Here is a 21,853-nt window from a genome sequence, read left to right as displayed (position 1 = left end):
CAGCCAAGAGGCGAGATGGGAATGAAGGATCAGAGGTCCCGGGTGGGAAGCTGTGCTGCCATCGTTAGCTCATACTTCAGCCTTGCAGGGCTGGCAAAGCCCGCGTGCCCGGATGAGGCTCCCGGGGCCAGAGGAGCCACCTACACCCAGAGCAACCAACAGAGCCGCTCTCCTCCTCCCCTTTACACCTTATTTCTCCCCATCCTGAATTGCTTCACTGCAGTTTTCAGCCACCAGATCTCTCTGCTTTTGGAGGGAAGAGTCCTATCATTACCAAATACCAAGTCTCCGTGGAGGTTCAAATTCCTTCCCCTCCCCAGTGAAATATGCAAGCTTTCCCACTCCTCTGCCGGCACATTTTCCATCCCAAGTCAAATAATCCTCTTTCTGAAGCTCTAATCATGCTTGTTCACACTCCACGCAAGACACTGATTCCCAAGGGGACATGGTGTACAGCAATGGACTTGCTGCTGCCAGGGAGCACGGCAGCATCACATCTGCCATCTCCTCTCCCGCTCCCCTACGTCTTTCCTGCTCATGGCTTTCCAGGAACATGCTGCCCTCTGATATATAGGACCCATGAGCTTTCTTCCTGCAGACCAGAGTGCTGCAGAGGCTCGGGCAGGTCGTAGCTTTATCCTGGCCTCACATGGGGCCATCCCAGCAAAGTCACCAGAGCTGCACATGGCTTGGGGTCCCCGAACTAATGGCATACAGCGATGGTTGGTTTGCCCTCATAAGTGCATCCAGACTAAATGCCACATTATTAAGTCTGCTATCTGCTCTGACAACATGTTTAAAACTGCTAAATCTTCTCTGTCTAGAGCTCAAGGCATGCTGGACGCTATAAGCTTACTAAGATGCACCTGCAGTGAACTTTTAATGGGGTGTACCAACGTATGGTATTCAAGAGATGTTGCACAGCAGCTGGACGGTTACACCTAAAATACAGCAGAATAGCATGTTCCTGCAAGTAAGTTGACCTCGTGAACTGCCACACTAAAGTCATTAGCCCAATCATCTGTTAACCGGTCAGCCAGAGAATCCTCCTCAGCACTGCTGCCTTGGCTGCCATGTGTATGTGTAGCCACATAGATGTGGCTACAGCATCTTCCAGACAGACATTCGATATAGATGCAGAGGATGGAAAACTCACTACTCCCCTTGGAACTGTACCCCAGTGGTTACCTCTCTCTGTTAAAACCACCCTTTGACTTCTCCACCCAGCTTCAATTTCTAGCCATCGATTCCTGCCCACCTCCTCTTTGTGCTGCCAATGCTGGTTACGCTCTGCCTAAAGGGGCTTTCGCTGCAGGAAACCACAGTCTGAGCTCCACCACCTTGTATCTGGTGACACTGAACAGCAGACTCTCACGAAGCCCTTCTAACCAGCTTAGCGAAACCTTGCCAGTGCTGACTCGCCCTCAATCTTTGTCCTGACCCCAGTCCGAGGGCTCTCGCAGCTCTGCGGGCTGCATCTGCGCATCCCTCTAACATGCTTGGACTCCAGCTCTGTGATCTTGCCAAGAATGCAAACCGCTGGAAGGACCTCACTGGATCCTTTCTACCACATTATGGTCTTAATTTGCTTCTTGGAAACTACACTCATCTTGTAGGGCAGCTAATTAAAGCAGCCAGCTGAAGTCCTTGGGAGGACTCAGATAGAGGAAGACTGGATCAAAAGAGTACAGGTGGCACTTGCAGTCATCACTTCTCCTGTCGTGGGCACTGCCCGTCTCCCACTCTGCTGTGAGATTAACTGTTTTCATGCTGCCTGAAGTCTCTTATTCCAACCACTTTTACTGGAAGCTGCTTCAGGGATTTTGCTCTCATGTTGTTGAATTTCTAGCCCCCATCTGTTTATGGCCAGTTAATCTCCATCTGTTGTTAGCCAAATACCTTTCTTCAGAGCCTGTTGATCTCTCTGACATCTGCTTCCACAGCAGGGGCTTGGCCATGTGCTGTGCCGGCAAAGGCAGTGAAGGGGGCTCTCCAAAGACCTCAGCAGGATGAGGTGCAGAGCCCAGAGAACCTTGGGGTTGGGGACCACCTTGGCATCCACAGGCAGCCTCTGCCCACCTGGGAACCAGGACAGGAACACTCACCACCAGCACGTGCTCCAGCAGCTCCAGGTAGCCATCAGCACACTCCTTGCCAAAGCGCAGCGCCCGCTGCCGCACGTCCCCACTCACCTCTGGGTGGTAGGCGGCTTCCTGAAACGTGGAGACAAGGAAGCCCCGATTCACATGCAGCACCATCCCTGCCAGCACCCACAGGCTCCCACAAACCTGTTCCAGACCCACACCACCTGCCCGCCCCACCTTGCAGGCACGCAGCATATCTGCGATGGCACGGCGGCTCAGGTTGGCCGTGGCAATGACATCCTCCTGCCGACACGAGTTGCCAGCAGCCACTGCTTTGGCCGTGGCCATCGTGATGCCTTTCGTCATACGGATAAAGTCCTCTGGGGTGGAGACCTTGGCAGGAGGCACAGGGGAGGAGAAGACCTGTAAGGCGAAAGGTGGTGGTGAGGCACAGGGCAGCTGGCAAGTTGGGACAGCAGCCACAGCACCACAGCTGTACTCACTGCCAGCTCTTGGCGTATGTGCTCTATTGTGGCCTCCAGCGCCCGTGTCCCCTTTGTGGCCTCGTCCTCGACAGCCTTCACTGTCTTCAGCAATGAAGTGACATTTGTCACCATCACCTGTAGAAGGGAGAAGAGAGCCAGGTGAAGCCCCACACAAGCTCTGGGATGTTGCTGGCATCTGTCCCTACCTTGTGGTTTGGTCCAAAACAGCCCAGTTCCCATACTCCAGTCACACCACCTCATCTTGTTCTCCCACCAGTGCCTCCTCTGCATGTTGTGCCCCACCTTTTATGTGCCTCTTCCTCCCCAACCTTGCCCTCACTGTCCTCAAGTTGTCCTCCTGCCCCTAGACGGGCAGAGAAGCCCACCTGCTCTTTCTCCAGCCCGCCCCTGCCCCATCCCCTCCTTCCCATCACACCCAGCTCAGACCTTGGCAGAGTTCTTCAGTTGGTAGACAGCAGGGTCATCCCCAGCTTTGCCAGCAGCTGCCTTAGTGGCACCAATCAGATCCCCAAGTGCCTTGGCAACATCCTTCACAGCATTGATCAGAACTACCTGGGGAGAGCAAGACCAGGACAATGGCTTGGCTACAGTCACACTCAGGCTGGAGCTGAATGTGGTCCAGCAATGGGAAATTTGGGCACCTCAGGACACACAGAATAGGTGTATACAGTATACAGTGCAGCCAGCATGAGCCAAAGCCCAGCCAGCCCTCTCCATGACACGCAGAGTCCAGCCTAGAGCACCACACACCACCTTCAACCCTCAGCCCCTTCAAGCAAGCTATGAGCAGCCTCCATTCACCCCACACCTCCCAACCCACCTGAGTCTCTGGGTCCTCAGATCCCAAGCTGGCGGCACCCAGTTTCACCACCTCTGCCAGGCGGGTGATGGTGGACACGGAGGACTGGGCAGCCTGGGCTAGCTTCTCCTGGCTGGCCGTGGCATTCTGCACCAGCACCTTGGTGTCCTCCACCAGTGCCTTGGCTGTCTTCAAGATGCCCTCCCTGGGGAGAAGAAAGGAGTCAGAGATGACACAGCCCTCGACATGCACACATGGTCCTTGGGGTGTAGAGAGGCTGAGGACCCTGCCTTCTGTATGTACAAGCTGGAGGGGAAACAGAGTCAGTGTGCCCTGAACTTGCAGCTCTCCTCAGAGCTGGTCCACAGCTCAGAAAGACAGGAGACCAGGGGACAGAGTCTGACCCCCATCTTTGGATAAGCAGAAGGCCTGACGAGGTGCCTAGGTACCTGTGGTCAGCGAAGGTCTCAGAGTTCTCCCGGTTGAGGGTTCCTGCGGTGGCGAACATGATGGTGGTGTCGAGGTCAGCAATGATGCCAGAGACAGCACTGGCTGCCGTGATGCAGGCTTGTGTCCCGCGGTTCCCAGCCTGCAGGGCTGCCAGCACATGAGACACCTGCAGGGTATGAGTAGGGTGACTGGGGAGCAGAGCAGGTTCAGGCAACCCCCACCACACACCTCCACTGACATCTCTCAGGATGGAGCTGCTTCACACCAAGGAGGGGAATTGGGAATTGCATGGTCTGGACACACCTTCTTAGCTTCTATTTATTTATTTTTACCCTGTACCTATTGTTTTTGAGGGTCCAGGAGATAGTGGACTCTGCTAGTTTCCAAACGAGTTAGGTATAGCATCATGGGCTTCAGAACATCTTCTTTAGCTGCTAAACTCAATTTCTGTACTCAGGCAAGCACTCATAGGAGAACAAGTTTCCTGATGGAAAACAGTCTTGGAGAGCAAGGACCTGCAAGGAAGTCCTGAGCATGCAGGCACATGCCAGGCACTATGAACAGGTGTTTTGCATTTGTACTCTTGCTTACAAGCCTTGCTGCTCTATCGCTGCCTTATTGACTGGAGTTTTTAGCCATGTTTTCATGTGTTATCGAGAAGCATGTTCTTTAGATTGACTGATGAACAGGAAGCTTTCCACCACACCAGCAGAAAATGAAGGGGAGATCGATCACCCAGCATGAGCTGCAGGCTTGGCTGGAGATGCAGCAAATGCTATGCCCACCACTGCAAGAGTTGATGTGGAGAGCCCCGGGCTGCCACCAGTGCATAGATCAGTCTCCCCTTGCAGGGCATCATCGGCATGCTGGCAGACAACACCTGGACATCACACCCATCACAGCACCAGCTGCTGTTATGGTGCTTGGAGAGGAGGCTCCATCATCCACCCCACCAGCTGGGCAGGTTGAGCACAGCTGAGAGAGCCAGCAGAGCCCAACAGGACTAATGGAGAACCCGGTGTAGAGGCTCTTGCTCAATCCAGCATCGCTCCCACCTCGCTACACCCTTGGCCCTCTCTCTGGGCCACTCACCTTCTCAGAAACCTTGCGTGCACTCTCTATCAGCTCCTTCTTGGTGTAGGCATCACTGGGGCTGCACTGCAGGGCTCCAGCCTTGGTAACCAGGGCAGCACAGCTGTGACCCAGCTCCTGCACCCTGCGCTTGATGTGGGAGCCGATCTGGAGAGGAATGTGTGCGTGAGAGAGCCAGCAGGGAACCAAGCCCCGCATCCGTGATACCCGCTGGGAAACACCAGCCACCCCGCTCCAGCTCCTCTCTCCCAATCCTCCAACTCAGAAAGAGGAAAAAGGAAACACAGCTTTGCTCCATGTTTCCACACCATGCTGCAGGGGGGGTGTGAATGCTGCCTGTCCCCAACTCTGATGGAAGGCTTGAGTGTCCCTGTCCTCTGCTCTCATGCCCTAGCAGACCCGGCTCTGCCCCACGGCACGCTCCAGCACTGCCCCCCACGCTCGCACCTCCTCGTTCTCAGCGGTAAGTGCAGCCGGCTTGGCCTCTTGTGCCAGCTGCCCGTAGTCGTTGGTGAGCTGGTTGGCCAGTATGCCCAGCTCGTCTGGGTTGGTGGTGGATTTGGTGACCTGCCAACAGAAGAGCAGGAGTTGGAGGGGCCCTACAAAGGACAGGCAAGCACGGAGGGCAGTTGCCTGTCTGGGTGGCAGGCAGCGCTTTCTGCAGTGACAGGCTTGCTTTCACCCACCATCTCCTGCACAGTCACTGCAATGGCCTTGGCTGTCTTCACCATCGTGGTCTGGTAATCCACAAAGGTTCCCTCTGGCTCGCCCATCGGCCCCTCGTCCAGCTGCAACAGACCATCAGGAGACACTGGCTCCAGCTCCAGCCCAAACACCTTGTAGGGTTTGACCCTGACTCTTCCTCTCTCCACGTTCCCCTCACCTGGTTGATGGCCTGGGTGATGGAGTCCACCATGCCCCCCACAACACCTGCAGCACTAGCTGCCTCATTCAGGGTAGTGGTCAGGTCCTCTACTGCTTCCTTCATCATCTGCACGGCCTCCTCCAGAGCCTCCTGGGTGTGGGCAGCTTGCTGCAAGGATGAGCCAGAGTGAGGGAAGGTGGGCAGCCGCTCCCCTCCCGACAGGGATGTTGCACACTTACCCTGGGTTTCTGTGTCTGGGACACACATCTGCACTGTGCAGCACCCACACGCAAAGGGGAGCATGCCACTGACATGTGCCCCTCCTGCTCACCTTGGGGTTCCCACCAGCCTCCTTGGCTGTGTACAGCATCTGCAGGGCAGACTCAGCCAGTGTTTTGGTCTGGTCCAGGAGGTTCATCTGCTGCTGGTGGTTGGGTGTTTTGGAGGCAGCACCGATAGCTGCCATAATGAGCGGCTCAAAGTACTGAGCCATCTGGGACACCTAGGGAAGAGCAGCATCAGCACCAGCAGCTCACAGCCCCGCTGCCTTGTGCCTATCCTCCCGCTGTGAGCTCCTCCACGTGCACCGAGCACCTCGTCAGCAGTTCCCCATCCCTGTGTTACCTTGTGCCCCAGCTGCGAGGCCTCAGCACGTGCTGCGCTGGCCACAGGCTCAATCAGGTTGCTGATCTCCTGCACAGCTGTGATCATCTGGTTGTGCAAAGCCTGTTGCAAAGAGAGGGTGCTGCGTGAGGCTGCAGCAGGGCTGGGGTCACCACGTGCCGCTGGGAGCTGGGGGGGGAAGGACACCTGCCCCCAACACACGTTGCAGCAGCATGTCCCCGACGCACCTCCTGGGAGATATCTTCTCGGGGGGCCAGCTGCTGGCTGATGGCAGCGAGGGAGGCCTGGTCCACTTCACGCATGCATCTGTTCAGGACCTCAATGGCTTCGTCACACTCCCGTTGTCCTGGAGCTTTGTCCCTGCGTGATAGATGGATCAGCCCAGTGCTGGCAGGTGCTATGCCACCCCTTCACCCCCAATCTTGGCTGCTGATGGTGAGGGGCAGGACCCCTCTTCATAGGTTTTTGGGGTGACCCAGCGTCATAGCCAGCACGCGTTCCCATCAACCCATGTCAGGGCCAGAGGAGCAGCTCCCGTGCAGGAGAGATATGGCATCTTCTGTCCCATCCCTTGTCTCCCCATCAGCAACAGCCACGGAGATGATGAGCCAAAACATGCCCAGGGATGCTTGCTCAGAGCAGAGGTACCTGCCAGCAGGGACAGGGCCACAATCAAGAGGGTAAGACTCTCCTCACCTCATGTTGGTAATAAGCTTCTTGATGGAGTCTGAGACGGTGCGAGAGTGGCCAGCCAGTACCGACCACTGCGGCGGGTCCTTGGGGTTGACAGCCAGAGAGCGAGCGGTCTGGATGAGGCCGGCAGAGCTCTCCAGCATGGTCTTGGCTGAAGAGACAATGGGCTCCATGGCTCTGCGCCCCTGCACAGGGAGATGACGGGCTGGTGATGCACGGGACTGTGCATGGTTAGTTACTCCCGCTCCTACAACCCTCACGCCAGAGCAGCCCCTTGAAGCCCAAGGCTTGCTGCCATCTCCCCATCACACCCCACCAAGGCACCAGTCCCGCACTGGGACTCCATCCCAAGCTCAGGGGGAGGCACAGCTCCTCCCCATCCTACAGCAGACCCTGTCACAGCCAGGCCACGTCCTCCCTGCCCCTGCAGCATCCCACCTCTGGGCTGATCTGGGCAGGAACAGTGGCAAACTCCGGGTTGGAGGCAAAGGCTGTCAGGTTATCCACGGCCTCTATGAGGGGGGCGGTGGCAGCGCGGCACCGCTCCCGGTTCTCCTCATTGAACTCGCCATCCAGGGCCTGGTGTGGAGAGACCAGAGCAGTTATCCAACTCCCACCATGCTGCAAATCCCACCCCCACCACAATGGCCTGGCAGGGAGACCGCACCTTGATGGTCTTCACCAGGTTGGCTGTGCTGTTGGCCACCTCTTTGGCTGACTGGACGAATTGACGCTTGGCCACAGGGTTGGCAGTGCGGGAGGAGGCCAGGCGGCATGTGTTGCACAGGGCCGAGGTGTGCTTCGCTACAATGGTGGCTGCTGACAGCACCTGTAGGGAAGAGCAGGGTAAGGCAGGATCCACCATGACCCCATCCCTGCAGGTCTCCCTTTCTGCCAGACCCACATGGGGCACCCAGTGACCACAGAGGTCCCTCTTGAGACACAAGAGGGATCACCAAGGTCCTGCATGCACATACAGCCCCCCATCTGGACAGTCACCGTTGCACCAAAGCTGCCAGCTTGCTCCCAGCAGAGCTGATAGGGCCTGATGAGATACTAACCATAATCTTGGCAGAGTCTTGGGATGCAGCTCTTCCAACTAGCCTCACACTCCCTTCTGTGCAAGAAAATGCCTGTAATAGTGTCCCACTTCATACTCACCTGGGACTGGGTGCAGGCAGGGTCTACCAGGTTCTGGCAGGCCATCTGGATGGCTTGGTTAGCTCTGGCAAACTGAGTGGGGTCTACCAAGCCCTGCTGTCCAGCCTGACTGTTGGGGTCTGAGACACCCACGAGGTAGGCAGCCTAGGAGCACAAGAGAGGCAGTGAGAAAGAGCTTGCACATGGCAGGGATGCTCAGAGCGGGCAGGGGCTGCGGAGGAGGTTGGCAGCACCATCCCAAGGGTCCAAGGCTTGGAGGGGCAAGGGAGGAGTACATACGGCAACTATGCACCAGGGGTAACGCTCAGGGCTGGGATCGAGCATGTCTCACCTGGGCAGCTGCCTCTGTCAGCCCACAGAGAGCTTTGGAGGCGGCACTGATGGAGTCACCGAACTCAGGCAGTTTGCTGTTCTTGGCGTTCTGGGAGATGCCAGCCATGGACTCGCCCAGCACCTACAGGACACACCATGCACTGGGTATGGAGACCACCTCCCCCTCGCGCAGTGCTCCCAGGCTCAGAGATCACCATGCTTTATCAACGGGGCAGGAACCACCTCTCCCTTTGCCCCCACATCCTTCCCAAACCCTCGCCACCCTTCCCCAAACCTCCACTCCCAGCTCAGGGCTCACCTTGGAGTTCTCCATGACACTGTCGAGGCAGTTGAAGTATGACATGTCATTGACTGTCTGGGTGGGGTTTTCCAACAGCTCCTTCACTGTCTGCAGGGACATAGGTATCACATGCAGGGGAAGGGTCCGCACCCTCCACGTGCACCTCCTCTTTGCCCCCTTCTGCTCCTTGCAGCGGGGTGCAGCTCCTCTCTCCCCACCAGCTCAGCACCCAGCCATCTCAGCCCTTCTCCTGCCTCGGCAAGATGTGGCTTCTCACCTCCAGCTCTCGCAGGGCGTTGTCACACTCCTTCTGGCCTGGCGCCTGCTGGGTGCACATGGTGATCAGCTGGTTAATGCTGTCAGTCACAGCCCTGCCAGGAACAAGGGAGAAAGACCCATGGACCAATGCCAGCTCCGCCACCTGGCCCCACTGCTACAGCAAACAGCTCACAGGGAGCAGTTCCACCTACCGTGCTGCTGCTGCCAGCTGATTCTTGAGGTTGGGGGCTGCAGGGTCAGCAGACAACGCCTTTGCAGCCAGCAGCAATTTGCTGGAGGACATGGAGATGCTCTTCAAGTTTGACACCACCTGTGCCTGGTCTTCCTTATTCTGCAAGGAGCCAAGAAGAGTTACCCGTAGCAGGTTTCCAAGCTCCATACCCACCCAGGGTCTTCTCTGGTGGTTTTCAAGCTAAGCCGGTTCCCTTCATCTAACTTGTCTGCCAGCAGCAAAGATATGGCAGCTGAACCAACCCAAACCACTTTCTTCCTGTTGCTGCGGTTTTCCACAGTCCCAGACCCCAACTCACCAGCTGCACTGGCCACAGACACCCTAACCACCGCTGCCTGGCCACCCTGCCTGTGGTCAGCTGCCTTCTCAGGCACCCCACACTTCTCACCATACCCAGGATCCCCCAACGGGCATTTGATCTCACCGGGGACTGACTGGCCATCTCCACTCCCGCCTGCAGGAACTCATTGAAGTCCTGCCCAAATTTGCCGGAGGACTTGGCCAGGTCTTGAGGGGTGCCACGCGATGCTTGCACCAGCTCATTGGCAGACTGGTTGAGCCCTGCAGCCGCCTGGTTCAGCTGGCTCTGCGCCTCCTGGAAGCTCTTGGTGCTGGGAGGGAACTGGAGGCAGGGAGACGGGTTAGGAAAGGCAACAAGGAGGATGGAGATGGATGATGTAGCACATGCTTAGGGACACGTTAAAGAGGAAACCAATGTGGATGGACCGTCTTGCATCCCTACAAAGCTTCCCTCTTCCTCTCCCACCCTCGCTCAGCTCACCGAATCTGCAAGCAGCCTCTTGCTGGCCTCTCCCACCATGCGGATGGCGGCATCCACATCCCGCTGCCCTGGCAGGCAGTTGACGCAGCGGCTCAGGGCCTGTGACACTGCCTTGGCCACCTGCGGAAAAGCAAAGAGGGGTTATCATCTCCCAGCCAGCCCCATACCCTTCCCATAGGCTGGCGGGGGGCACTGGGACCCCTGATACCCGACCTGGGCCAGGCGCTGCTGGCTCTCTGGGTCACCAGGCTTGGCTACTGCTTTCCGCGCCTCCTCGATGAGGTTGTTGGCTTTGTCCATGACGTCACTGGCGCACTCCAACATGGCGCTCTGCGCCTGCGGGTCGGGGGTGCTGGCTGCCACGCCGCGGGCAGCCTGGCTGAGCGAGCGCAGGGCCTGGGCCACCTCTCGGGCAGCAATCCCTGGGGGGATGAAGAGGTCAGCGGCTGCTGGCATGGCCCCCTCCTCTCCCAGCGCCAATGCGGAGAATGGTACCTGTGTAGTTCTCGTTGCCCTGGGCCACTTCTCCCAGGAGGTGAGCGATGGCAGAGCTGACGGCTTTCGTGCTGTTCCCCAGGTCCTGGGCACACTTCTCCATCTGTGGGGGGGATGAGTGGGGAAAGTGTGCTGGTGGGCTGCACTTTCTGGTGGCTCCCCCACCCCAGGCACCCATCCCACATCACCCCACGCCACCCTTCCCCATGCCCTCACCGTCTCTCCCGGCAGAGGCTTCAGCTTGCCGTCACGGGCAGCTGCCTTGGCTTCCTGCAAGTCCCTCTCCAGGCTCTGTACCAGACCCAGCGCAGAGTCTATCTCCAGGGGTCCACATGCCTCCTGAGCCTGTGATGGGGGAGAAGGGAAGGTGAGCGGGGTGACTGCTGAGCCTACTGTGCTGGGGTGACCATGACCTGCCAGTGGGATGTCCCCCCACTGCTCTGTGTAGCCAGGGTCCCACGGTGGGACGGGACCCAGTCTCTCACCTTCTGGGCTGCTGTGCGGAGCTCGGCCAGAGCTGCGGCCAAGTTCTTGGCACACTGGCTGAGCTGCATCGCAGAGGCTTGGTCTGTGATGGTGGGGACGGTGGCCTTGGCTGCAGCTACCATCTTGCCACCAGGCTGCCGAGACACAAGAAAAAAAGCAGTGAGAATCAGACAAACACGCAGCATCTCTCTGCAGCCCATGTGCAGTAGGGTTCTTAGGAGGGCCAGGCAGGGTACAAAAGCTGTAACGCCTGTGCTGGAGATGGCACGGGAGGCTCCGGGTGGCATGGTTACCTGCAGGAAGTTCTGGCTGGCAGCAATGAGAGCCAGCTGTGCGCTGGGGCTGTCAGGCTGGGACTGGCTTCCTCGTACACCCTGCACCAGCATTGGGATCTGCTCTGCCACCACCTGCCAGAGAGGAAGGTCACTGGAGAGGCTCATGCTGGAGGAGACGGATCTAATCCAGGACCAGTGACAGAAAGATCAGCTCCCAGGGGAGCTGTGTGAGGACCCCAAGGTCCTGCCCACTGTGGCCAAGCATGGAGTCCCAGTGCAGCTGATGGGAGAAAGGACAGAGAAAGGTAGCACATGAGACACCTGGATCAGGCTTGGGTCCTTACCTTGCAGCTCTGCACCAGCTGCTGCTGTGCGGCAGGGTTCTTGTTGGAGGAGGCGGCGTGCTGCGCGGCGGCGATGGTCTGGGTGGCGGAGGCGGCAGCTTGCTTAGCTGCGTGCTGATGGGGGGACGCATGGATTAGCACCAGAGGCAGGGTGGCCTGCCCCGAGCCCCCCTGCCATGCACCATGGCTCAGCTACCCCTAAGCTTCTCCTTCCATGCCTCTGCCTGCAAGAACAGGGCATCCCCAGTGCCCTTGCTGCCTGGCATCCCACAGCAATGTGCACAAGGGAAGGGGAGGGAGCAGCAGGGAGGTCTCTGTGGGATGCAGCACAGACACTGAACATGAAAAGGACTTTATCCCTCTGGAAAGTGCAGGGATGTCGGGGCTCCCAGCCAGATCTCGCTCGCTGACTGCCTGCTAGTCCTCTGCAGCCCCTTGCCCAGCATCTTACCTCCAGCTTGTGCACAAGCTTCTTCTTGATGGCATTCTGGGCTGCGGCATTGGTTGCCATGCGGAGCCCCTCCGCCGCCTCGCGCAGCCGCTGCTGCTGCTCCTCACTGTCCGGGTGAGCTGCAGCTCCCTGGAGAAAGCAGGAAACCCATTGCACCTCGCAGGCACCACGGCGTCCCTTGTGCTCTTGCAGCAGAGGCTGTGCTCCAGCCTGATGCCAGAGAGTACCCCCAAAGACAGCCTGGCCACCTACGGTGGAGGTGCCCAAAGCCTCTCCAGGGGAGCTCAGAAGGGGAAAGTTCAGCTCCTCTGCTACCACCCACAGCACCAGGAGGAGCCCCACTCTGCACAGGTCCTCAGGTTGGTGCAGGACCTTGCTCTGGGAACCGCTTCCTCACTCAGGGGCTGCTTGTCCCCTCTGCAGCACTGAGCTGGTGGTGTCGGATGGGGCTGCGGGCCAAAGCCAGTGTCCATCGTCCCCCATGCCACTAACCTTTGCAGCCTCCACCATCTTGGCTGTGGCATCAGCCAGGATCTTGGCTGCACTCAGCAGCTTGCGTGAATTCTCCAGGTCTGTCTCACCCTCTGCATCAGCTTTGATGGCATTGACGAGGTCAGAGGTGGCCTGGGCCAGAATACGAGCCTGCCGCACCATTTCCCCTGGGACAGAAAGGAAAGGTGGTCAGTTAGCAAGTTCCATGGGCTCCCCAATACCTCCCCATCCACTGTGCTCTACTCCGGATGCCATCAGCTGCTCTCACCAGCATCACCCATAGAGCTGAATATGTTCTCGGTGACATTGAGGATGGTGTCAGTGGCCTGGTCGTAGCGCCCGATGGGCTGCCCGCCCAAAGCGTGCTGCTTGATGTGCTGCAGCAGGTCGTTCAGGGCCTGGGTGACAGCCGTGGCTGCCACTCCCACCTGCTTCAGGAGCTGGTCATCGTCAGTGGCTGCCTTGGAGGCCTCCACACAGCCCTCCGCCGACTTGGCCACCAACTTGCCAGCCTCGATCAGCTGCTCCTGGCAAACTGGTGAGCTGATTGTGGGAGCCACTACCTGTAGGGGAGGAGAAAGGTTGTGCAGCAAGTGTGGTGGGCTCCTGTGCAGGAACAGCTGTCCCCAACTTCTGCTCCTCCAAAGAGGAGTGCTTGGGCACAGTGGCAAGGACCACAGCCTGAGGCAGCACACATTTCTGGTGCCAGAGTCCTACTGTCCTGCCTGAGGACATGCGATCTTGCCACACCTACAACCCTACCGTGGAGCTGCCACCAGCCAGGTGATGCTTGCAGACATGCCGAGTCAAGAGTTAACCTTGCTGCTTACCTTGGTGCAGGCCACCAGCTGGGATGTGGAGAGGGCACACTGGGTGGCAGCAGCGATCACCTGCGTCTGCAGCGCTGCGTCCTCTGTTTTCTGAGCCACGTTCTTGGCCTTAAGCACCAGTGCGGCAGCGGCGCTGGCCACTGCCTTTGCCAGCTGCATCAGCATGTCCTGAGGGAGACAGAGTGTCAGTGCGGGAACCATGGTGGTGGAGGGAGCATGGGCAGCCGCCCACGGAGCTCTTGTGAAATATTCAGCGGGGAAGTGTGAGCTCTAGGGAGCCTTTCATCCCCCCTGTTTCAGCACCGGCAGTACTGAACACCTGGAGTGGCTGACAACACCTTGACCCCACCTCTACTGTGTGTTGTAGCCAGCGGTGGGGCTGTAACCTGGCCTTAAGCTGCAGCCTGCACCACAGCACTGCCACAAACACCACCCAGAGCAGCTCGGGCAACGCTCAGTGTCACCCCAAGACACAAGATCTGCTCACTGCCCACTCCCCAGGCAACAACCCATGCTGCATCCCTGACTGTACCACAGCAACAGCCTGCTGCAAAGGCACCATCGGCACTGACCGGCTTTGCAAAGCCAAATAGCAAAAAAATGACAAAACTCTCCGGTCAAACAGCAGGCGCAAGTCAGCCACAGCACAGCCGCACCAAGGGCAGCTTGCCTGCCCACAGGCTCACCCACCAGCAAGATGTGAGCGGGAGGTGCTGCCCACACTGGTCACCTGTACTGCAGGCATGTCAGCTATTTTCTAGCTCAATAGTGGTGGGCCACATCTCTGCTGTCATTCCCGGGGCTGAAGGAGAGGTATGACGCAGGCACCAGCCTCCTCTCCCCCGGGGGCAGCAGGGAAGGCACGGGGCTGCCCTGCCGCGCACAACAAGCAGCGACTGGCACACAGCAAACTTTTCCTGCAGGGCATCAGACATGACAGCACGCAGCAGACATCAGGATTAGCTCCTGCAGCACACTGCCGGTGAAAACTGGCAGCACCAGTGCTAGACAGCACATGCTTGGGGCAAAGACCTTGGTACACAGGGCAGCACTCCCTGCCTGCTGCGCCTGCAATCCTCCTCCTGCGTGCGTGCTCACAGCGAGCGGCCCCGCACCCCGCGACACTGAGCCTCTGGCCACCAAGCCAGAAGTGCCACAGCCTCCCCTCGCCTCCTGCAAGCCAAGACTACTCCCGCTGCCATCCGCCACCCTTCTAGACAGGAGGAGAGACCGGAGAGTGTGTGCACCCAGTTCCAGAGTCCCCAGACCAAAGCATCTGAGCCCAAAGGAAGGAAGTAGATACACTCGGGTCTGGCAGCTGCGGGGCAGAGCATCCCGCTGCATGTGTGCAAATCGTCTTCTAGGTCCTAAATCCACCCCTTGGGGCTGCCCTGTCCTGGCACTGCTGCCTGGCCCGAGCATGGCCTCCTGCCCTGGTGCTAGCTTTTCTGCTCCCTTTGGCTATCTGTCCAGGCTTTTCTGCTAGTATTGAGACTGTGTGGCCACCATGAACAAAAACTCCTTTCTGGAGTCTGTTTTGGTCTATACTACAGCTGGAGCCTCCTTCCCAGCACAGTGTGCTACTTCCCTTGTGCTAGAAGGAGCAGTTGTCAGAAAGCAAGTCAGCTCAGCCAAAATAAAGCACCCCATGAGGCTCCAGCCACCCTGGGTCTCCAATGGGGGCAAGCAGGCAGCTCCCACAGGCAGGGAGCAGCAGGCAGGAACTAAGGCGGCTGCAAGGGAGGACTCCCGGGGCAGCACTCACCCAAGCGGCAACCCGAGTGCATGGACTTCTGAGAGCCAACCACCAGAAAAGCAGATTTTTGACAAGAGCCCGTCTCCAAAGAGTTCAGCTGATAGGCCCCAGAGGAGCACCCCTCATGTTGGAGAGGGCAGGAACCACCAAGCCATGCCTACAGCCCCCTTTTACCGTCTTTGGGTCAGAGGCAGGCAGGATCCAAGCACGCCGGCTTTCTGGGATCTACATAGGAATCCACAAGATAAGAGGTGTTATAGCACAGCGTCTCTAGGGACAAAGATGGGCAACGGCCTGTCTCTTCCCTCAGCAAAGTCACCGCCAGGCACCGGCCAAGCTTCAGTCCGGAGCCCTGCTGCCATGTCCTGTGCAAAGGCTGATGGTTTTAGGGAGTGTGTGTCCCTGGGTGCTGCCAAGTGCACTCACCTGGAACCGAGGGTCGGTGTCACTCTCCCCGATCTGCTGCAGCAGCTCCCCACTGGTCTGGCCCACGAGGCCAGCAGCCTGCAGGAGATTCTGGCGAGGCTGCAAGGACCAAGGCAAAAATCAACACCGGGCTTGTAAGCAAGCTGTAAAACCTCACCCCATGGTTCCCCTTGGCGTCCACCCTCCTCTCGGCCCCTCACTTCAGCTCCTGCCCCTCACCTCAGCGCTGGCAGGCTGTGCCGTTTTCAGCAGGTCCGAGACGGCACTCGCCAGGTTCTTGGCTGCCTGCAGAAGCTGCCGCCCATTCCCTCCTTCGTCCTCCATCAGTGCAGCCAGCAGCTTCACACCCTTGGACATCTCCGTCAGGTTGGAAGAGATGGTGGTGACGGCACAGCCCACAGCGGTGTAGTCCGTGTCCGCTGGATCCCCTGCACAGGGAGGAGATGAGTCAGGGTGGAACGCACTTCAAGTGATGCTCCAAGAGCACCCTTATGCCTGTCATCGATGTGATTCTCATTCCTGGGAGCAGTGGGAGAGACCCTCTGGCTCCAGGCCTGAAAGCTGCATCAGCCAAGTTTGGGCAGGACAGCCTGGGCAAAGAGAGCTACACTGCACCATGGCTGTGCCTGGAGCTATGGCAGGGACCAGACAACACGTTCCTGGTCCAGAGGATGGCTGGTCAGCCAAGGACTGGAAGGACTGGGATGGGCACAGGCAGGGCAAGCTGCGGGGGCATGGACAGATCTATGGGCACATTTGCGGCAGTCAGGGCTGATTTAGCTCTAGCTGGGGCAGGCTGGCTCCTCCAGTCTCTGATGGAGGGCAGGAGCTATGATCTTCAGCCAGCAGAGACCAAGCCTCTTCCAGACATGGGGCATCCCTCTTCTCCAACCCTCCACATACCTGCAGTGAGGTTGACCACCGAGGCTGTGCCAGCAGTGATAGCATCCACTTGGGAGTGGATCTCATGCTTTGACTCATCCATCTTGTTTTTGCGCCAAGCTTTGGATGCCTGAAATGAGGCGAACAGGGTCAGGACATGGTGGAGGTGGTGGGTAGCTGCATGCATGCTCACACAGGTGAGATTCAGGAAAAAGGAGACAAGGAAGAAGGAAAGAAGGGCTGTGACCACCCAAAACTCCCCAGCCCATCCTGACAAAGCAACATGACCACATGTCCCCTCCACTCCTGCCCCTAGAGTAGGATACTGCCCCACCTCTTTGCAGGCAGCAGATCAGGAAGCAGCACAGGAAGTTCCACCTCAACGTGAGGAAAAACTTCTTTACTGTGAGGGTGATGGAGCACTGGAACAGGCTGCCCAGAGAGATTGTGGAGTCTCCCTCCCTGGAGCCCTTCAAAACGCAACTGGATGCGTTCCTGTGTTACCTGCCCTAGGTGATCCTGCCTTGGCGGGGGGCTGGACCAGATGATCTTCAGAGGTCCCTTTCAACCCCTACCATTCTATGATTCTGTGATCTTCCCAGGAGCTGCTGACATCTCTCCTGGGAATGTGGCCAGCCTCACCCATCCCAGCCACCAACCTCTAGTGAGGTCCCCCCCAGCACTCCACTGTCACCCAGCACTCACAGCATCCTGCCCAAGGGGCGGCAAGGTCTCGAAGTCATCCAGCGTGGCCTGGGCTGCGTGTACAGCCTGCATGCTGGAGTTGATGGTGCCAGTCAGGGCTTGCTGGGCTGAAGTCTGCAACACAGGGGCAGATGGAGCAAGCTTGAAATCCATGCCTAAATATTTGGCTCATGACCTCCTGCAACATGGTCTAACGTGCTGTTGATGACAGAGCTCTAAGTAGGCGCCTCTACGAAGGGAGGTGCACCTAGGAAAAAGGGGGTCTTCCCTCTGCACCTCGCACTGGGAAATGTCCCATCCCACTGTGGGTACAAGCAAGGGTCACAGTTAATCAGCTCTCGGTGAATGGAATGCAGAAGTGGGACCCCACAAGTCTTTTACAGCAAGCCCCCTCAGGCTGAGTGAGGCCAAAGAAAACAGCCTCCTTGTGGCCTTTTCCAAGCACTTCTCTGGCTGCAGAGGACATGGGGGCTACCAAAAGGCAAAAGTTTGCAGCACAGGGTTCTGTGGCAAACCACAGCACTGGCGGGGCTGGCCAGGCACAGCAGCCCGGGGCAGCTCAACCCGAAAGAGAGGCTGCGGCTGCCGGCCAAGGGAAAACACCGGTGTGTAGCTCAGGTTTGCAGAGCGTGTGTGGGAGGACGCCAGCTCAGCCAGGCCAGCAAGCCCACTAGGCCAGCGGCACAGAGTCCCTGCTCTTCATGGCAAGCCAACGCCTTGGCCACGGACCCAAGTGGATGGGTCTACATGAGTCCAATGGGCATCTTTCGGAGTTTGTGCTCTAAGCTGGGCACAGGGAGGGCTTACCAGGGGAGGCATGTGCCCTCGGTGCATCTGGCCACTGGTGATTTGCAGTTGAGGCTGTGGCATCGTGCCCACCTGGAAGTTTTCTGGCCCTCCAGCCCCTGTCCGCATGATGGCTGGCAGGGCCACTGAGCCCAGCTCCGCCTTGCCTACACGGTTAAACTGCTGCTGCAAGACGGTCGATCTGAAATGAGGAGAAATACCAGCACCAGCATCAGGCTCTGCGGCAGTGCTGCCACCGAAGGACTGGCAGCTCTTCCTCCAGACACTCCATGCTGTCAGCTTGGCTGGAACCCACTCTCTATTCAACTTCTGCTTGGCAGCTAGCTTGCTCCTGGAGGACTTACTTCTTTGGAGACACGGAGTCTTCCAGCATGGTGGACTCCTCATCCCCCTCCAGTCCAAAGTGGTCTTTGCTCTTTTTCTGTGGAGGGAAATAGAAAACGTGTCAGCCAGTGCAAACACCTCCCAGCCTGCCCCTCCTCCTGCAGCCCAGGCACCATACAGGGGCCACAGGGTCCCCCTGCCCTGCCTCCAGCTCCTGCAGCACCACCACGTGCCAATGGCTGTCTGGAGGCAGCTGGAAGGAGCACTCTGCACCCCTCTCCAGAGATAAGCTGGTTACCAGTGCCCTGCTCAGCACAGCCTCACCTTTTTGAGGATGATGTCGATGTAGCCAGCAATCAGCTGGGCGATCTGCTCCCCCTCCGTGGTCTGCACTGAGTAGTAACCGTCCTGGTAATCTCCAAAATCCTGCAATGGCAGGGCACAGGGTAGCACCGGAGCAGGGCACTAGCGTCCATCCTGAGCCCCTCTGGTATGCACTAAGCGCTCAAGTGCCAGCCTCCAAAACGGCAGCCAGGAGAGGCACCAGAGGAGGGCAAGGCTGTGCCACCACAGGGCGATACCCAAGAGTGGGGCTGGCATGAGAGCAGCCCGCTGTGAGGGCACCACCGGGGAAGGGGGAGGTGGAGGACTAGGGCTGGTGCCTACCAGGGTGAAGCTCTTGGGTGAGGCTGCCCAACGCTTGATGTTGGTCAGGCTCCATTCCTGAATCACTTCCTTGGTCTTCTCGTCCACGCGCATCACACACTCCTTGGTGATCCCCAGCAGCCGTGGCACCAGCTTGTTCTTCCCCTTCATCTTCTCCTGCAGGCCACAATAGAAGGGTTGTGGGCTGTCCCCAGGACAGATCCGTCCAGGCAGAGACCTTTGAGGCCTTGCTGTGGCTACCAAACACCCACAGGGTAACACTTTCTGGTGGTCAGAACCATGGGGCTTGAAAATGAGAAAAAATGTGAACCAAGAAGTGGGAAGGCAGTGCACAGAGAAAGGCAAGAAGGAGAGGCAGACAGTGGAGATGCAGGGAAAAACTGGAGCAATGTGGTCTGAAGGGTAGCAGCTGGAGACATGACAGATGGAGGGATACTGGAAAAGAGGAATTTTGGCCAGTGAGAGGTGGGACCAGGGGGGAGGGGCTGCTCTACCTTGACCAAGAAGAAGGAAACCCCGTAGGTCTTAAGGGAACGGGCAAGTTTCACGTAGCGAACTTTGGCCTCTATCTCGCTCATGTTCCCGCAGTTCTTGTGGGCCTGCAACAGCAAAGAGAGAACATCACACTAGCTTCACGGTCTCCTGGCTGTGCCACCATTGCCCTACCACAGCCTTTCCAGGCTCTTCCCACCAGCATCCCCTGCCCCTGCTACAGCATCCCTCTGACCTCTGGGACCTGAGGAGCTGCCTTGTCTGCCCACCTACAGCTCCCTGCTACTGTTTTTCACCAGCCAAACTGCTATGTGTTGCCTCCAGAGACAAAAGCAGCCTCAAGCTTTGGCAAAGAGGAACAAGAAGCCCAGGTCTCAACATCCCCTCTGCACATACCATGAAGATCTTGCGTTCCCCTTTCTGCTTGATATACTCCTTGGGCAGGAAATCCTTGAGTCTGCCAAGAGATAGCCAAGCCAGCTGTTAGCAGCAGAGCCCGAAGCCAGCATTTGTCTTCAGCTACAACACAGCCCAACTCAGAGCCTCGGATGAACCCCAGCCAGGGCATGGGCTGGGAGTTTTGGGGAGCAGGAAGGACGTGGGAGAGGTTACTGCAGTAATGAAAGCTGCCACAGGAGCTGCCCTGCTGAGAGGCAGGTGGAGATGCTGAGGATGCAGCCTCAAGGGAGGCCATACGGTGGGCTGGGGTCCCCCCCTCATCAACGCTGGCTGCATGTCCTGGGGGTTGCCAGAGGGAGCAAGATGGGGGGCTGGCACCCCTTGCAGCTGGTGCGGACCTCCACGCTTGGGCACCATGCTGCAGGGAGGAGAGAGGTCGCACCAGAGGCACCTGCACCCCCAGAGCCCTGTGTGCCAGCACGGTGCTGGGGGCTGCCAAGCTGTTGGAGCCACCTGGGGCTCCCCACGACACTCACTCCAGAAAGCCTGGCTTGTGCTTCTGTTCATTGTGCGGCCCAAACTGGATCTGGCACTGGTAGCCAGCAAACTCGCAGGCTTTGTCAAAGGAGACAGGGTGAGAACCGTTAAGGATGTCATCACGAGCCTGTGTGGAAAGAGAAGACATGGCCGTGGGCCAGGCAGCCATGCAGCCCTGCCACTGCTCCCCTCCACACCGGACAGGACCTGTTTTCCAGACAGAAAAGAAGTGGCCATGAAAAAGGGGAGGATCTAAGGGCAGGCTGTCCCCTGCAGGGACCATCACCATGCCTGGGAGAGGAGCTGCAGCAGGACTTCAGGATGGTTCCTAGCAGGCAGAGGAGACTGGGGAGCCCCGGGGTATGCAGAGGGCAGGGCTGGGCTTGCCAGCACTGGCTCTTATCCAGGAGATAACCGAGCATCCTGAAGTGCCCCCCTCAGCCTCAAAACCCTCAGCCACCAGCCCCGGCAGGGGGCTGGCACAGGACATGGAGCTAGGTGCTCTGGGGAGCTGTACCTGCACATAGAGCAGGTTGAGCTGCACAGGATCTCGCGAGTCCACATTCTGGTCAGAGTAGAAGAACTTGCGCCGCAGCAGCAGTGTTTCATTGTCATCGATGCCTTGCTCACGCAGGGTCCGGCCGTGGTCCAGCCAATTCACTGTAGGCAATACCAGGACATGAGCAGGGACAGGCACCCAGGCAGGGTCACTCCCGGCCCCAGGGCTGCTCACGCAGAGAGAGACATGGACATCCATCTGGTGCATGCCAGCTCTCACCAGTCTGCCCTGGGCTTCCAGCCAGGAGACACTCCAGAGAGCATGGGCACATGTTGCCTCATCACAGTCCTCTCCACTGTCGCCTCTGCTCCCCTGCATTGAGTTTTCCCCTTGTCAGGGTCCCTGCTCCCCTCCCCACTGCCCTCAGCATGGGCTGACCCCATCCCCAGCATATGCAGGCACGTACACTCGTCATCTGTGTGCAACTTCTGCTTGAGCTTCTCCATCTTCTTCTCATCTCGCAGCAGGGTCTTGTCTTTCTTGAGGGTGCCGGTAACCTCCTCCTTTTTCTCTTCCATAATCTCCCGAACAAGCGAGTACTCATCGTAGTTGGTGATGCCTGCAGGAGAGCAGAGTACCAAGCTCAGCATGACATTGCTGCTCAGTTGACGCAGGGGTGAGCAGCAGTGTCCCCTCCCGAGCACCATGCACCCCTCGGACATCCCTGCTGCCAGACCATCTGCCGCAGAGCAGTACTCCCCCAGTACCCCCACCAGACGCTGCCATCTCTCCCCACCTCCCCGCTGTT

At 58.2% G+C, this 21,853-nt stretch overlaps 1 protein-coding gene across 1 annotated transcript in view; it reads right to left on the bottom strand.

The window, feature by feature from the left end:
• TLN1 (talin 1) overlaps positions 1-21,853 on the bottom strand; it is a gene marked incomplete at both ends in the record, with an annotated part of 28,461 nt that overhangs the window by 3,766 nt on the left and 2,842 nt on the right. The window contains 46 exons of the mRNA XM_082012745.1: positions 2,106-2,213; positions 2,322-2,507; positions 2,588-2,704; positions 3,017-3,142; positions 3,411-3,594; positions 3,839-4,005; positions 4,932-5,078; positions 5,379-5,498; positions 5,618-5,719; positions 5,815-5,964; positions 6,128-6,298; positions 6,421-6,522; positions 6,648-6,780; positions 7,117-7,298; positions 7,552-7,692; positions 7,781-7,942; positions 8,275-8,418; positions 8,606-8,728; positions 8,906-8,995; positions 9,165-9,258; positions 9,358-9,497; positions 9,823-10,020; positions 10,180-10,299; positions 10,393-10,601; positions 10,675-10,777; positions 10,891-11,019; positions 11,160-11,294; positions 11,454-11,567; positions 11,780-11,893; positions 12,231-12,359; positions 12,723-12,889; positions 12,991-13,285; positions 13,553-13,720; positions 15,735-15,833; positions 15,954-16,162; positions 16,638-16,746; positions 17,322-17,435; positions 18,129-18,309; positions 18,473-18,549; positions 18,777-18,878; positions 19,119-19,274; positions 19,613-19,717; positions 20,007-20,067; positions 20,546-20,673; positions 21,064-21,206; positions 21,512-21,664. Of these exons, the coding sequence (XP_081868871.1) occupies positions 2,106-2,213; positions 2,322-2,507; positions 2,588-2,704; positions 3,017-3,142; positions 3,411-3,594; positions 3,839-4,005; positions 4,932-5,078; positions 5,379-5,498; positions 5,618-5,719; positions 5,815-5,964; positions 6,128-6,298; positions 6,421-6,522; positions 6,648-6,780; positions 7,117-7,298; positions 7,552-7,692; positions 7,781-7,942; positions 8,275-8,418; positions 8,606-8,728; positions 8,906-8,995; positions 9,165-9,258; positions 9,358-9,497; positions 9,823-10,020; positions 10,180-10,299; positions 10,393-10,601; positions 10,675-10,777; positions 10,891-11,019; positions 11,160-11,294; positions 11,454-11,567; positions 11,780-11,893; positions 12,231-12,359; positions 12,723-12,889; positions 12,991-13,285; positions 13,553-13,720; positions 15,735-15,833; positions 15,954-16,162; positions 16,638-16,746; positions 17,322-17,435; positions 18,129-18,309; positions 18,473-18,549; positions 18,777-18,878; positions 19,119-19,274; positions 19,613-19,717; positions 20,007-20,067; positions 20,546-20,673; positions 21,064-21,206; positions 21,512-21,664 (6,407 nt within the window). The remainder of the gene's footprint in view (positions 1-2,105; positions 2,214-2,321; positions 2,508-2,587; positions 2,705-3,016; positions 3,143-3,410; positions 3,595-3,838; positions 4,006-4,931; positions 5,079-5,378; positions 5,499-5,617; positions 5,720-5,814; positions 5,965-6,127; positions 6,299-6,420; positions 6,523-6,647; positions 6,781-7,116; positions 7,299-7,551; positions 7,693-7,780; positions 7,943-8,274; positions 8,419-8,605; positions 8,729-8,905; positions 8,996-9,164; positions 9,259-9,357; positions 9,498-9,822; positions 10,021-10,179; positions 10,300-10,392; positions 10,602-10,674; positions 10,778-10,890; positions 11,020-11,159; positions 11,295-11,453; positions 11,568-11,779; positions 11,894-12,230; positions 12,360-12,722; positions 12,890-12,990; positions 13,286-13,552; positions 13,721-15,734; positions 15,834-15,953; positions 16,163-16,637; positions 16,747-17,321; positions 17,436-18,128; positions 18,310-18,472; positions 18,550-18,776; positions 18,879-19,118; positions 19,275-19,612; positions 19,718-20,006; positions 20,068-20,545; positions 20,674-21,063; positions 21,207-21,511; positions 21,665-21,853) is intronic.

Source organism: Phaethon aethereus (assembly GCF_964289735.1).
Source record: "Phaethon aethereus genome assembly, chromosome: Z".
Taxonomy (NCBI): domain Eukaryota; kingdom Metazoa; phylum Chordata; class Aves; order Phaethontiformes; family Phaethontidae; genus Phaethon; species Phaethon aethereus.
This window is presented reverse-complemented; position numbering and strand designations above follow the sequence as displayed.